Source organism: Thrips palmi, unplaced genomic scaffold, assembly GCF_012932325.1.
Source record: "Thrips palmi isolate BJ-2018 unplaced genomic scaffold, TpBJ-2018v1 HiC_scaffold_2, whole genome shotgun sequence".
Taxonomy (NCBI): domain Eukaryota; kingdom Metazoa; phylum Arthropoda; class Insecta; order Thysanoptera; family Thripidae; genus Thrips; species Thrips palmi.
Window position 1 is genome coordinate 2,808,576 of NW_023144629.1, and position 14,526 is coordinate 2,823,101.

General features: G+C 53.4%; 2 protein-coding genes across 3 annotated transcripts in view; both read right to left on the bottom strand.

Moving 5' to 3' along the window:
- Positions 1-380: 380 nt before the first annotated feature.
- Positions 381-2,899, bottom strand: LOC117647765 (short/branched chain specific acyl-CoA dehydrogenase, mitochondrial-like). Its single transcript, XM_034389666.1, has 9 exons — positions 2,733-2,899; positions 2,280-2,397; positions 2,080-2,180; positions 1,785-1,991; positions 1,534-1,704; positions 1,330-1,455; positions 1,057-1,239; positions 848-983; positions 381-772 (listed from the first exon to the last, which is right to left on the bottom strand). The coding sequence occupies exons 1-9, from the start codon at positions 2,784-2,786 to the stop codon at positions 594-596; spliced, it is 1,275 nt and encodes a 424-aa protein (XP_034245557.1). The 5' UTR covers positions 2,787-2,899; the 3' UTR covers positions 381-593.
- A 7,075-nt stretch (positions 2,900-9,974) lies between these two features.
- The window catches only part of LOC117647080 (protein slit), a 120,537-nt gene continuing 115,985 nt past the window's right edge, over positions 9,975-14,526 (bottom strand). For both annotated transcript variants that reach the window (XM_034388589.1, XM_034388588.1), the window contains exons 23-33: positions 14,375-14,446; positions 14,140-14,306; positions 13,243-13,459; positions 12,896-13,035; positions 12,587-12,756; positions 12,196-12,391; positions 11,659-11,902; positions 11,189-11,412; positions 10,681-11,043; positions 10,268-10,539; positions 9,975-10,147 (exon numbers count right to left, since the gene is read on the bottom strand). In XM_034388589.1, coding sequence (XP_034244480.1) covers positions 10,046-10,147; positions 10,268-10,539; positions 10,681-11,043; positions 11,189-11,412; positions 11,659-11,902; positions 12,196-12,391; positions 12,587-12,756; positions 12,896-13,035; positions 13,243-13,459; positions 14,140-14,306; positions 14,375-14,446 — 2,167 coding nt within the window. In that variant the 3' untranslated portion in view covers positions 9,975-10,045. The remainder of the gene's footprint in view (positions 10,148-10,267; positions 10,540-10,680; positions 11,044-11,188; positions 11,413-11,658; positions 11,903-12,195; positions 12,392-12,586; positions 12,757-12,895; positions 13,036-13,242; positions 13,460-14,139; positions 14,307-14,374; positions 14,447-14,526) is intronic.

The window sequence follows — 14,526 nt, forward strand, 5'->3', positions numbered from 1 at the left end:
AATTTTGTCAGTTGGAAACTTCTGCATGACTTACAGGGTACGTGCTGCAGGATAGCAAAAATAACAAAACAACATTTTTTTTTACAATTTATTTCTTTATCATCCATGCAATCAGAGCCTTATAAGAACTGTTTTAACGCAATCACTTTTGAAGTCTCGGTGCCGCATAACAGCAGTTAAAATAATAAAAAAAATATTCATACAATAACCATTTTAAAATTTCATAACAAAAACTTCATTAATCGTTTAAATGCTTTAGAAAATACATAGAAAAAATACACATGGCACAGCTTTACCTCGACTAGAAAGTCATATAAAGAAATGTAAGAAAAAGTACACAAAATAAAAAGACTTATCACACCAGTCCAATATTACACAGGTACAGTACAAGAATTCGAGGTTTCACAAGATCTATGGTCTTTCACTGGAGTTAACTCTGGGACTGTTTACAAAGCATCTCTCAGGCTCATGGTGGAGGGCTGCAATGCTCCAAGTTTGACAAAATCCGGACTGTGCAGCCCTAGGAGTCATGGGAATGAAAGTTCATGAGTCCAGCTGTAACAAATTCCTTAATTTTGAAATTCTGAAAAAGGCTATTGTGCGTATTCATTATGAATATATTTTGCAATAGTATTTAGTTGAATATTGCTTGTCCCTTCATAAATTGTTCCAACTTTACAGTCTCTGTAAAACTTTTCTTGCGGGAAATCGGTGGTGAAACCAACACCTCCCATCCAATCAATGCAACGAGATGTTGTCAACTGAGCCACATCTGGATGAAAACATAAACCATCATGAGAAAAAGTGAAATTAAATTAAAATATTCACATAGTTCAGTTCAATTCACCTGCAGCATAGTACTTGGCCATTGCTGCCTGTTTGACAAAGTCTGATCCCATTTCTTGAAGTCTTGCAGCATTATACACAAGGAGTCGAGCACACTCAATCTGGGTAGCGACTTGAGCAATTTGATGTTGCATTCCCTAGAGAAAAAAAAAGAGTTGGTAAGGGGTATAAGAATTCAATCAAGAGCAAACATTTTTCGCACATACTTACTTGGAAAGAAAAGACACTGTGACCAAATTGCTTCCTCTCCAATGTATATGGGATGGTGGCATCAAAACATCCCTGTGACAAACCAACCATTTGGGCGCCAATCCCAATACGCCCTTCATTCAAAAATCCTGCTGCGTATTTGTAGCCATGTCCAAATTCACCTAAAATATTGGACTCTGGAACCTGAAGAAAGTATAGTATTAATGTTTATGCCTGACAAGTAAACTTTCAGCTAAAACTAAAATATCTACAATGGAAATTAGATTAACATACCCGCACATTGTCAAAATGAACCATACAAGTTCCTGAGGCACGCATTCCAAGTTTACTCTCTTTCTTGCCAACTGAAAGGCCTGGTGTATCTCTATCGACAATAAAACAGGTTATCCCACGGTAACCCTGAAAAAAGACCGAGGGTAGAATTATTAAATTGATTTCATGGTCAGTACTTCAATATCAGGAGGATATGCAACTTACCGCAGAAGGATTTGCATTTGCCATGACTAGGAACACCCCCGCAACATCTGAGTTGGAGATCCACATCTTGGTTCCATTAATGACATAGTCACTACCGTCTTTAATGGCAACAGTTTTCATTGCGAATGCGTCAGACCCTGACTGAGGTTCCGACAAGCAAAAACTACCACCCTAAACATACAGGAAAAACAGTGCTCAAAACGGTATAGTTTAAATGCAGTGCAAAGTCACCTCAAAATATACAAACTTACAGCTTTTTGAGCAAGAAGTGGTAAGTAGTGGCTTTTCTGTTCAGGTGTTCCAATCTTGCGTATCAAAGCATTGATTAGGGTATTTTGAATGTCAACATACACTGCTAGAGCAGGATCTATTTTAGATAATTCTTCCACAACAATTATTGATGACATAAATGATAGCCCTGAACCACCATATTCAGGTTCTATTTCAATGCCCATAAGCTATCAGACAGAAGAAGATAAAGTGGCGCAAGATTAAAGAAAGCAAAATAATTTTGAAGAGGACGATTCTAACATCGAGGCAACTTACTCCATTTTCGAAAAGAGCCTCAAGAACACCAGGATCAAATTTTCCTTCTTGATCCATCTTTTTTACGAATGGTGCTATTTTCTCGTTGGCAAGTTTAGCAACTGTAAAAATCAAATGTGCTTAGTATATTATCACAGATAAAATAATTAAGTGCACAGTTATTTGTTTTGTTTTATTTTTAATGTGAAAGGATACAATACCCATATTTTTAAGTACAAGTTCATCTTCGGTGAGGGCAGTGAGGGGGGCAGACGTTCCATCAATAGATGCTTGAGAAGCGATCTGAGCTGTTGCCTTCTTGTAACATGAAGCTTGGCTCTGAAAAAAATACGGAAAAGATCATGAATGACCAACAAGGCTGTTGATTAATTAGTGAGAGGGAGGGGGTATTTTAAACAGGATGATGTTGCTGTTTCTTTTTCACCACAATTGTTAAAATTTAAGAGAACTAGTCCAGATAAATCACTGATACTAGGAAGTGCCCACTACTTCCTTTGACCGTGAATCTTACCCGTGGCTTAACCTAACTTATCAGTGATAACATGAAAAGGGACGAACACAGAGACAAATACAGGTGCATGTTTAATTAACCAAGGATCACGAAGGTTGTCGTTCTTTCGAGATTTGTGAGAACACGTTGGATTGACACTTACCTTTCGCAAGATCGGCTTGACGCCTGACACGGCCCGCAGCGTCCTCAGCATCATTCTTCTGTAAAACTGGCAGATAAATGCGACTACACTCTACAAATTACGCCAACTCAGCTTATCCGAGCGCATCAACAAATTTCAAAACACCCGTCCCCCTCCCCCTCCTCTTCCACCACCACTCCTCTTCGCCGGGTCGTCACCAAGCGGCCGCCGCGCCGCGTGGCACTACTGCGCGCTTCTCAGCGCGGAGTATGTCCGGCAAATAACTGACGGTGTGGGGTATTTTCGTGGTTTTCGCACAACCACCTGCGTTAGGTTGCCTACATTAATCTTGAACTTTAACTTTCAGAAAATTTGGTGCACTCACAACAAAATGCAAATACTGATTTCATACTAAAATTTGAATTTAAAAAATTTTGAACGAGAAAAACAAAAGGCAAAACCAAAAAAAACTATTTGATCGTCAAAGTATAGACTATCCTGAAGTAAGAACAAAATTTAATTAAGGTTCAGTGAGAAAACAAGTATCTTCCAAAAATGGAATCGTGGCTTTTTTCAATTTATATGCCGGTCTCTGCCACTTCCCGCCGCCACCAGCGTCTTCCCCTATCGCAGAGCGCTACTGTTCTGGCTTACACCGCTCGCAAGATGCAGGATGAGTCATACGTAGCGCAATGGAATGCCCGGGCCACCCTCAACTCACACCCTCGCCGTCTCCCAGTGGCGCCACCCTCCAGGGGTGTGCATCGCTGCAGTGTGGGCATCGTGTGCGCAGGGGTGGTGAAATGTCATTACCATTTAGATTACCATAGGAATCATTGCCCGGCCCGTCACCTCGTGGACTCCCAGTCTGGCAACGTGTGGATATCGCCACGCTCCACGAATCTTGAATCTTGAATCTTGAATCTTGTGTCTCCACAGGACCGCTGTGTGTCCCCGAGCACACAACCCAGAGGGTTAACCGTCTACCTCCTGGCCCGCGTAGCAGCCTGGTAGAATACACACAGAACACACAGGCATCTCGGGACCGATGTCCCTTCTGAATCTTGTGTCCCCGCAGGACCGCTGTGTGTCCCCGTGTAACACACACAACTCAGAGTGTAAACTGTCTACCTCCTGGCCCGCGTAGCAGCCTGGTAGAATACACACAGAACACACAGGCATTTCGGGACCGGATGTCCCTTCTGAATCTTGTGTCCCCGCAGGACCGCTGTGTGTCCCCGTCCCCGTGTAACACACACAACTCAGAGTGTTAACTGTCTACCTCCTGGCCCGCGTGGCAGCCTGGTAGAATACACACAGAACACACAGACATCTCGGGACCGATGTCCCTTCTGTCCCCGCACGACCGCTGTGTGTCCCCGTCCCCGTGTAACACACACAACTCAGAGTGTAAACTGTCTACCTCCTGGCCCGCGTGGCAGCCTGGTAGAATACACACAGAACACACAGACATCTCGGGACCGATGTCCCTTGTGTCCCCGCAGGACCGCTGTGTGTCCCCGTGTAACACACTCAGAGTGTTGTCTACCTCCTGGCCCGCGTAGCAGCCTGGTAGAATACACACAGAACACACAGGCATTTCGGGACCGATGTTCCTTGTGTCCCCGCAGGACTGTCCCCGTGTAACTTCGCCACAGATTTACCAAAACTGGCAACCATCTCGATGACTCATGCCTGGTTCGGCCAGCCACTAGGATGCTTCCCCGAGTCCCTGCCGCTCCAAGCTGCTCGCCGCACTGCGTGTCTCTCCGCCATAACGCGCATCAGCCTGATACGTCTTTCACGCGTGCTCGCGGACCGATTCCGAACACTTTTCGCTCTTCGTCTCTCTTGCACCACTCGGACCCATGCCGCTGCCCGCCTTGAGGGGTGTGAGAGAGACAGTGCGACGGCACACTGTTGAGAGACCGCGCTGCGCGTTGAGGAGCGCCGCCTTCCCAATGGCGCCGTGTGATTGATCGAATGCCAAAATACTATCGATAAGTTTCGTCCCGTCACAACTGTGCGTGATAAAGGGCCAACAACAACACCACCAACGCCCCGTGAGTGCGAGAGAGACAGAGCGACGAGGCCAGCAGTGCATCCCCAATCCGCGACGTGCGTGCCTTCGGACTGTTGGGGCTGCCGGGCATTGCCGGGGGAGCGGGCGGTCTCTGTTGCGTGGCGCCAAGGCGTGCTTTTATCGCCATCCTCATAACCGAATGCCACACTTGTTAAGTTCCACGCAAACCCACCGCGCCACTGGGGGTTACGAATATAGCAGTGGGGTGCGCACCCCAGCGCTGGGCGGGGCGGGGCGGCCGGAGGGTGAAGTGCCCCACATCCCCAGTAGCACCATTCCCGGCGCGACACTGCCGCCACGCCACGGCACTGCCACGGCAGCCCTCGGCTCGCTCGGCCTTAGGCCGCCTTTGGCGTGTTGTGCCTGCACTGCCCTTACCGGCATCCCGGGCCGTTGCCCCACTGCCGTCGTTTTTGTGTCCCTGCTGTTGTTGTTGTCGCCGTCGCGTTGTTGTTGCTGCAGCGCTGTGAGACTGTGGCAGCTTGAAGGCATGCCGTGCGGGGCCGATAAGCCTCGGAGGTGTGCGTGCCGGTATCTCCAACGGGTAAAGGCACTTTGCGCGGAAATTTGTTATTATTGCGTTACCGCGCTGTGGCGCGCCTTGCCCTGCCCCACCCCGCCGCTTGGCCACGCGGACCTCTCGAAAATTAGACGGCGCGCATTCGAGGTGTCACAACAGCAAATGACAACCATTTTCGCTGAGTTAAACGCGTCGGGGGTTTCAATTTAATTGAACCCTTTCTTTTGGGGGCGGTATGGTCGTTGCACTCTCAGGGACTAGGTCCTGTATCGCGACTCTGGAGCTCAAAACGCTTCTAGAATTTTGTCCGCCGCCACCGGTCTTCTGGCCCACTGTGGGGCGGCGGCGGCTGGGTCGCCTGCACGGGTCATTTCCCCAGTGGATGCCAATGCAATGCCGGGGGTGACTGACTCGCCTCGCCGCGTCGCCGCGTCGCAACGCCAAGACCGATCTCTGTGTCGTTATCCGGGATCAGTGGAAGATTACTCGCGCAGCCCCACGGAGGCTGCTCACTCCGAAATCGGCGCGCGCCACTCTGTCTCTCTCACACACACCCTTGCGGACTCCAGCAGCGGGGTGGGGCCGCCCCGGCGGAGTGCGAGAGAGACAGAGCGAGAGAGGCGCAGTTCGGACGCAGCGAGCAGGGTGCAGTTGGGGTGGCCGCTGTGTGACTCACGTCTCTCTCCCACTTGTTACGCCCGGCGGGGCGCGGTCCTCATCGGAGTTGCAGCTACACGTGCGCAGCCTCCCCTCCCCTCCCACCCCCACCCCCCGCTGCCCGCGGCGCCCATATTTCCATGTTTCCATTTTTAATTAATGAATGACGCGAGGCGGCGTGTGGTTATTCGCCCTGCCGGTATTGTCGCGAGGGGCCGGCCCTAAGCCGGACGGACGCCAGCGCGCGCCAGCGGCACACTGAGAGTCGTTCTCGTCGCTCTGTCTCTGTCGCACCTACACGGGACGCCTCATGAGTGCGAGAGAGACAGAGCGACGAAAACGACTCTCGGAATCAGTCTACAGGCGTTGTCAAACTTACTGTGTGTTTTCTCATTTTCAGTGCTCACATGCCGCAGTCTCCATCAGCTGGCCAATGCACGCGCACAACGGGCCCTGGACACTTCCACCAAGGTTCAGTGCGGCCAGACAACCAAAGAAGAAGAAACTGCCAGAATGAGGATGTACTGATCGATCTCATTGTCGAGCCCTCGCGTGTTCGAATCGAGTGCTGCAGTCAATGTACTCGTTTAAACACTGGAGCGCGGACAGTCATTAATTTAGCTGATGCACTTTTGTCTATTTCCGCTGCAGTTGCAGTGCTGCTGCTGCTGCTACCACCAGTAGGGGTGGCGAAGCCGTCGGCGCCGTGGCCCCACAGGGACCGAGCTCACTTCTGGGGAGTGAGTGGGGCACGGCGCGGCACGGCACACCGCGGGGTCGCGTGCACATCGCGTGCGCGTCACGTGCCGAAACACGCGCCGTGTTGCGTGGCGAGGGCCGCGTCCGAGTAGCGCTCAGCAGACCGATTCCGAGAGTCGTTTTCGTCACTCCGTCTCTCTCGCACTCACGGGGCGACCCGTGTGGGTGCGGGAGAGACAGAGCGACGAAAACGACTCTCGGAACCAGTCTGCTGGGCGGCGCCGTCGCTCTGCTTTCGCACGCCCCCCTGGAGGCCGGCTGCCTCCAGGCTCCGCCTCCTGACGTCTCAATCCAAACGGCCGGATAAACATCCGATAAGGCGAAGCAAGGCGGTCAGGGAACGAAAATAATGCGGAAATGGTCGTCTGAAAGGGTGGGCCGGTCCGCCACGCCACCAGGCTGGCGGGCGACGGCGACGCGTGTGTTTTAACGAATGTTGACAGTGTAGCCCCTGGCCCTGACGCACAGTGGGCCAGAAACCTGGCCTGCTGTATGGCGCCTGCCGGGGCCGCGGGCAACAGCGCGCGCTGTGTCCGAACCGTCTCTCTCGCACGCTTGTGGCTTTCCGTCAGGGTTCAGAGAGAGACAGAGCGACGACAAAGCGGCGCTTCGCAATGACAGGGCCATGGTTGTCGCTAAAGCACACGTGCTTCCCGGTTATTGCACTTTTCGGTGATTGGTAGTGGTGGGTGCGGCGGTGGCGGCGGTCGGGGTGGCTGGAGTCGGACCATATGCTGTCGAGAGGGGAGCAGGGCGCCTCGCCTCGCCGCCATGCCGCGACCTCGCGCGCTGCCCTCCGATTGCCTCGCGTCCCAGGACGGTGCGCGCGCCGCGCATAAAACAGTGTGCTGCAATGTTATTGTGATACGTAATCAAAACGAGGAGCGAGAAAGAGAGAGCGAGCCGAGGCGCCGGCGCCGCGGCGGGGTGAGGCAGGGGTGCGAAATTAGACAGATTACGGAGGGTGCGTCCGCCGCGCCACGACCCGCCCCGCCCCGCCGCACCCCACTGTCACACATCTCTGCACACAAACGCAGCCGCACCCTTCCTTCCCTGCCTCACTGGTCCTCCACTGCCCTCCTGTCCTGCTGCCCTTCCCCCCCCCCTCCCCTCCCACCGTACAGCTGCTTCGCCCCAGTGCCGCCCTCTCCGCCGCATTCCCTTGATAGTGTACAGAACGCTGCTGCTGTGTCGAATGTGAGAGGCCAAGTCGCCAGAGTTCGCTGAACCAGTCCGGAAAAAAAGGGGGAAATGTTTTTCGGGGAAAAGAAGTAACGCGCAGTAAAACGTCACTAAATTTTTATTTCCTACGTATAATCATTTTCTTTACATTTATACACATCTATATTATAATGATATTATAGGTTGTAGGTAGTGAAAAAACATACTTAATTAAATTATTTCACAGCAATAGTAATTACTTCTAAGTAGTGTAATGAGATTTGACGAGAACTTGTACGAGACACATAGTACTGAACTACTTAAGATGAGAACAATCGTTCAGAAATCACGACATAAACGCATAATACATTGGTGATATTGAGAGTTAACTCAAGGTCACGAGTGACCCATTCATAAAATCTATTTAATTCATTTGTTCCATGTTAAACAAAATTACGCCAGGAAAACCAGTTTGTACGCTGTTACAGTACGTAGGCTCAGTCAGAATAAAGTATATATCCTATCGAACTATTTACAGAGAGCTAAATTGTGACTGTGTTGTAAACTAGCAGGTAGTTATAAAGTCTCTATCGGCGGGCGACTAGAAGCGACAATACTCTTGAGCCGCAGGTCGCACCCGACTCCAGGCCCCTCCATGCTTTTGCCCATTAATTCCACACACACTTTCTCAAGGCCAGCAAAACGTGTCAAAGGAACCAAAGAAAATTACAGGTAACATAAGGTTTACAAGAAATAAAAACAAAAGAAATTCAATAAATACAAGCTACAAAGATTGGTAAGAATATAGCGTAGAGTAGTAGCGGGAAAGCGAATAAATATAGTATAGACGGTACCGTATTCGCCAATAAATATAAGGAAACTAGTAAAGTGTAAGTTTTCGATTAAGAAATACAGACTTTTCCTCGTTGCCTTGCATGTATAAAGTCCCAATCTCATTGTCTTATCACTGTTTTTTAAGCCAACAAGGAGAGTCTTTACAGAATTTACATCGGACTTCTTACATAATTTTGTTGCAGTTTTAGAGTATAAAAAACATCCTGGAACCATAATAAAAAACAGACCACCCGTTTCCTAATAAGGTTTTTAAAACACATGGTAAATGTCTACTGAGGCGATAATTTTTGATAATTGATGGATAATTTGTTTTTTAAAAAAATTAGTATGAGGAATGAAATGACATATAAAATCTGTTTTGGGATTTGCCGTTTAGAAATCCCTGAGTGACCACCCCCCGAGCTCACCATGCGCACACGCACGCCTCCACGGCTGACGGGGCCCTCTGGGTTGAGGCGAGGCTAGAGCACTAAGTCCAAAAGGACCCTAGGTCCCACAGGACTGAAGGTCCTCAGAGTCTTATAGGACTGTAGGTCCTAGCTCTCCAGGCGGGGCCACCTCCGCGCCGAACCAACTTGGGGTCTCCATTTCGGTTCGACGCGGACCTGGCTTTTGGTCTTCCCTCCGCCGCGGCCCCGCCGGCCGGGAGACGCCCGGGAGCCTTTTTTTCAATCATTCGTCCGCAGAAGCGTGGCGCCCTACTAAGTGTTCCTTCGCCTCCCGCGACCGAAAGAAATTAAAACAACAGAACAAAACGCAATTTGAAAAACGAAATCAACAACTCAAAAGAAATCGCCCTTGAATCACTGTTCCCCTTCCGCCGCGACGCGGCCGGGCCGTCGTCAGACCGAGTCAGACGAAGTCGGCCGGCGCGATGAGGCTGCGCGGGCACAGCAGCAGCAGGCTGGCCATGGTGGCCGCCCAGGCCGCGGCCACGAGCAGCGAGCCCAGCAGCGACGCCGACGCGAAGCACACGGCCGCGTCCACCAGGGCGGACTCGAGGCGCAGGCGCGGCCGGCGCGCGGTGGAAGAGGTGGTGACGTTGGTGATGGTGGTGGTGATGTTGGTGGCAGTGGTGATGGCGCCGCCCCCCGGCCGGTGCCGCGTGCTGGCCGTGATGACCGCGCCCACCAGCGTCGACTCGTTGACCGCCGTCATCCTGACCGGCGAGTGCACGCCGGGCGTGCCCGAGTACACGACCAGCGGCACCAGCTTCATGCCGGGCGCCAGGGTCGTGGTGGCGGTGGTGGTCGTCGCGGTGGCGGCGTGGCCGGGGGACGAGCTGGAGGGGCCTGGTAGTCAGTTGTTGATGCCGGCCGCACACTTGCCGGCACAGCTGCACTTGCGCACGATGTCCATGTCCTTGGTGTACCGCGAGCCGTCGCTGCAGATGAGTCGGACCTGCGGACAGCCGAGCAGCCCAACGTCAGCACACTGCTAAAAGCAAAGCGCCAGCGGCCGAAACTCACCGTCACCGCCCCCACCGGCCTTCTGGCCCACTGTGTGACGCTCCGCCCTCACCTTGCGCCGCTTGGTCTTGCGCGGGCGGCAGCAGGAGCCGCCGTGCGGGCACACGCCGTCGCAGTGCGCCATGCGGATGGGCTTCCTGGAGCGGCACCCGTTCTCCGAGAAGTACTCGCGGGTCTGCTTCTTGTGGCACGCCGGCCCCGCGGCCAGCACGCCGCCGCCGATGCCGCCCATGCCGGTGCTGGGCTGCGGCGGAGACACCTGCATGCCCTGGAAGGGCGGCGGGATGCCCTGCAGACTCTGGTAGCCGTGGTACCCTTGGCCCGCTGCAACAAGGACGCCCGCTCCGAGTTAGACACTTCTACGGGGTAGTATGGGCTTCTACGGATTTAGCTCGTCCCCCACCACGACAATGTCAAGGACAATGTCGCCATTCGAGCCGAGACCTCTAACATCAGTGTACTCACGTTTGTCGCAGTACTTCCCGGAGAAGCCGGGCTGGCAGCGGCAGGTGTACTCGCCGGGGTTGCCGGGCTTCTTGGCCACGCACTTGGAGCCGCGGCGGCACGCGTGGTTGAGGCAGGGGTCGCGGGCCCGCGGAGGCTCCTCGCGCTGCACCAGGGGCTGCTGGGGCACTGGCGGCGGCGCGGGCGGCTGCACGGGCTGCCGGGACGCCGCGGTGAGCAGCGAGTCCTCCGTCTCCTCTTCCTCCTCCTCCTCCATCTGCTCGTCGTCGTGCAGCAGCGAGCAGCCCGGCGTCACCTTCTGCGTGCGCGCCGCGTTGCCGAAGTCGAACAGCTTGTGGTTCACCCACACCTCGCGCATGCAGCCTGCAACAGGAACGGAAGCCGCTGTCGAACCGAGAAGGGAAACCAGCCAAACAACAACAAACCCAACTACACTGAAAAAAAAAGATCAAGAAATGACAGGGGGCGGATCCAGACAGTGCACACACAGTTCCCACAGTGCACTGACCGTGGAAGGAGGTGAGGTTGCGCAGGTGCCAGTGGTTGAAGGCGTCCTGGCCGGGCTCGGGCGGGATGCCGCCAATGTACAGTGGCGTGGTGAGGCGCAGGAAGTCCCTCTCGCCCTCGTTGATGATGGAGCGCGCCAGGCCGTGGTCCACGCGCATCGTGAAGTTCTTCTTGACGGCGATCAGCTCGGCCACGTGGTACTTGCCGTCCGACACCATCTCGAAGCTGGAGGGGGGACGAAAGCAACAGAGTCAACGTTAAAAAAGCGTTCAATGTATTTCAAATATTTTAAATTTGTTAAAAACTGTGTACCAGGTGGCCCAGAGACCACTTGACAAAATGCAGCCCTGACACTCTGGTCTGGGAGGAGCAGTGTCTGGCGGAACTGCTTGCGATGCCTGTCATTTTGTCACGGGGTTTCCGGCCCACATGGTACTTTGTTTACATATCCGAACATGGATTGCGACTGACCTGTACATGGTGGACACCGGGTAGTTGCCCACGTCGTAGCTGACGCGGATGCGGCCCTTGAACAGCTCCACGGCGATGTGCTCGGACTGGCCGTCGTAGAGCAGCACGCCGTTCTCCTGGTCCGTGGCGAACACTATGGTCACGTTGGCCTCGGGCTTGGTGCGTAGCGGCTCCAGCTCCACGAACGACGAGTTGTGGATGAAGGACAGGGAGGTGAGGTACTCGCAGCGCTTGCCCGAGTAGCCTGCGGTTCAAAAAAACACGTCAAAAAAGGGTTTTGTACAGTTATTTAGGTCACCCCCCCCCCCACACCCCCCACTCCGAGAAAATGAATCTCTGGAATTTACAAAAGTACCTCTGGAAAAAAAATTTCGGGAAGATTTTTGTGTTAATTCACAAAGATTCTTGGTGGTTTACGAAAGAAGAGGAACAGTCGGCAACTGTTTTCTAGGGTTTGTTAACTCCCAACATGATTTGTTACAGTGTACCGCTCCTCGTATCAAGTTTCACAATTTTGGGATCTGTTTGAACACGCACCTGGAGAGCACTTGCAGACGTAGTCGTTGGAGCCCGGCGGCTGGAAGCAGATGCCGTGCTTGCAGTCGTGGTGCGCGCAGGGCGACGTCTGCGGGTACATCAGCGCCATGGGCGTCACTTCGCAGAACTTGCCGGAGTAGTCGCCGGGGCAGGTGCACGAGTAGTCGTTGATGCCGTCCACGCAGGAGCCGCCGTTCTGCACAGCAAAACACGAAAAATGAGACACTGACTTCTGTGCGAAGCGTCCCACAGTGGGCCAGAAGACCGGTGGAGGCGGCTAAAACTCTAGACGCGTTTTGAGCTCCAGAGTCGCTAGATGGAACTCGAACCGAACGTGTGACCCCACCAATGGATTGCTCTCAGAATCTCGAACTCGCAAGAATCCTCCTACCTGGCAGAGGTGGTTCTGGCAGTCGTCGATGTTGGCGGTGCAGTTCTCGCCCGTGAAGCCGGCGGGGCACTCGCACACGTAGTGCGTGTAGTGGTCCACGCAGCGGCCGCCGTTCTGGCACGGGTCGAAGCCCTCGGCGCAGAAGGGGATCTTGGTCTCGCAGAACTCACCTGCCCAGCGGAACGGGAGAGATTAAGTTTCGTAAAGATTCGCCAAGAGACTCTTAGACAGACAGCCCAACCAAGTAACTTAAAGAAAAGTCCAAAATAGAAAATAAAACCAGCTTTGACTAAAGCAAGTGGAACGTACCCATGAATCCCTTGGCGCAGCTGCACTGGTAGGCCTCCACCAGGTCGACGCAGGTCGCGTTGTTGGCGCACTTGTGCTCCACGCAGTCGTCCATGTTGCTCTCGCAGCGCGCGCCGGAGAAGCCCGCGGGACAGTCGCAGCTGCAAAACACAATCGTCAGGTTCTCACACTGCAATTCTCTTTTGGCAAAAAATTAAGAAAATGATAGAAAAATTTGAATTTTTTTTTTCAACTTTTCAATCTAATTTTTCAAAAAGTTTGTAGAAAAACCTTTTCAACTTAAATTTTTTTTCTAATTTTTTTTTTCAATTTTTTTTTAAATTCTGAAATAAAGAAGAGTGACTGACCTGAAGCGGCCCTCCTCCAGGACGACGCACGTGCCCTGGTTGCGGCACGGGTTGCCGAAGCAGGCGTCGATGACGTGCTCGCACTTGGCGCCGTGGTAGCCGGCCGCGCACACGCACTCGAAGCGGCGCTCCGCCTTGGACACACACTGCGAGTCGTGCAGGCACGGCGAGGCGGCGCACGCGTCGCACTTGGCCAGCACGCCCAGCGGCGGCGGCGCTGCGGAGCGGCGGAGCGAAGACAACGTGAGGAAGGTGACACTTTTCGGATAAACTTGATCGCAGATTCTCACTTTCGAGCGCGGAGTCATACATAACTAGGGAAAAGTTTCGCCCCGGTGGCACTGTGCATCAGTGTCGAAAGGATTGACAATCTCAGCCTGCCTTGAAAGCCTTGCTATGGACTGAGAGACTTGGACGGCCAACGCGTCCTCCAAGGGCCAAAGGCTGCCCTCCGCACTGCAGTGTACCGCGGCTCGCTGCAGGCGCGGAGGGCGCCCGGCTGGGTAGGCAGCGCGCTCCGTTCGCGTGTGCGGCGGGCCGGCCTACCCCTTCTTTCGCAGGCGTCCGCGGCGGCCGGGCCTGCGGACCGACTCCGAGACTCGTTCTCGTCGCTCTGTCTCTCTCGCACTCATGCGGCGGTCAGTATAAGTGCGAGAGAGACAGAGCGACGCGCTCGACTCTCGGAATCAGTCTGCAGGCCGCCGGGGTGCAGCGACCGGGTCAGTAAGCGGATTAAAGGCCCGCTCCGCTATCACTGCGGCGCGTACAACCGTTCGTAACCGTGCCCCCGTATATTTACCTCCCCCCACCCCCCTCGCAGGACATTCACCAAGACCAACCCCCCAGGAAAAAAACCAGTAAAAAACAACAAAAAACGTGTCCGATTTAACAACTCACTTCCGTCGCAGGTGAAGGCGGAGGAGGGCGTGGTCAGCAGCAGCTTGTCCTTCATGCTGTCCGGCGACACGCACGACGCGATGCCCGGCTCCACGAAGTCCCGCTTCACCCACGAGGCCAGCCAGCGCAGGTTGCAGTCGCAGTACAGCTGGTTCGAGCCCAGGGCGCTGTCGGACGAGGACCGTCAGTGAACGGTCAGCAAACAACAACAAAAAACAACAAAAATAACACTCACAGGTGGGTGATGGCGTGCAAGTCGGTGAAGGTGCCGTCAGCAATCATGGAGATGTCGTTGCCATGGAGCGACCTGAAAACAGAAACCGGAAGTTTCTCACTCACACACACTTACACACACACACCAATGAAACAAACGAATGACGTGCGGAA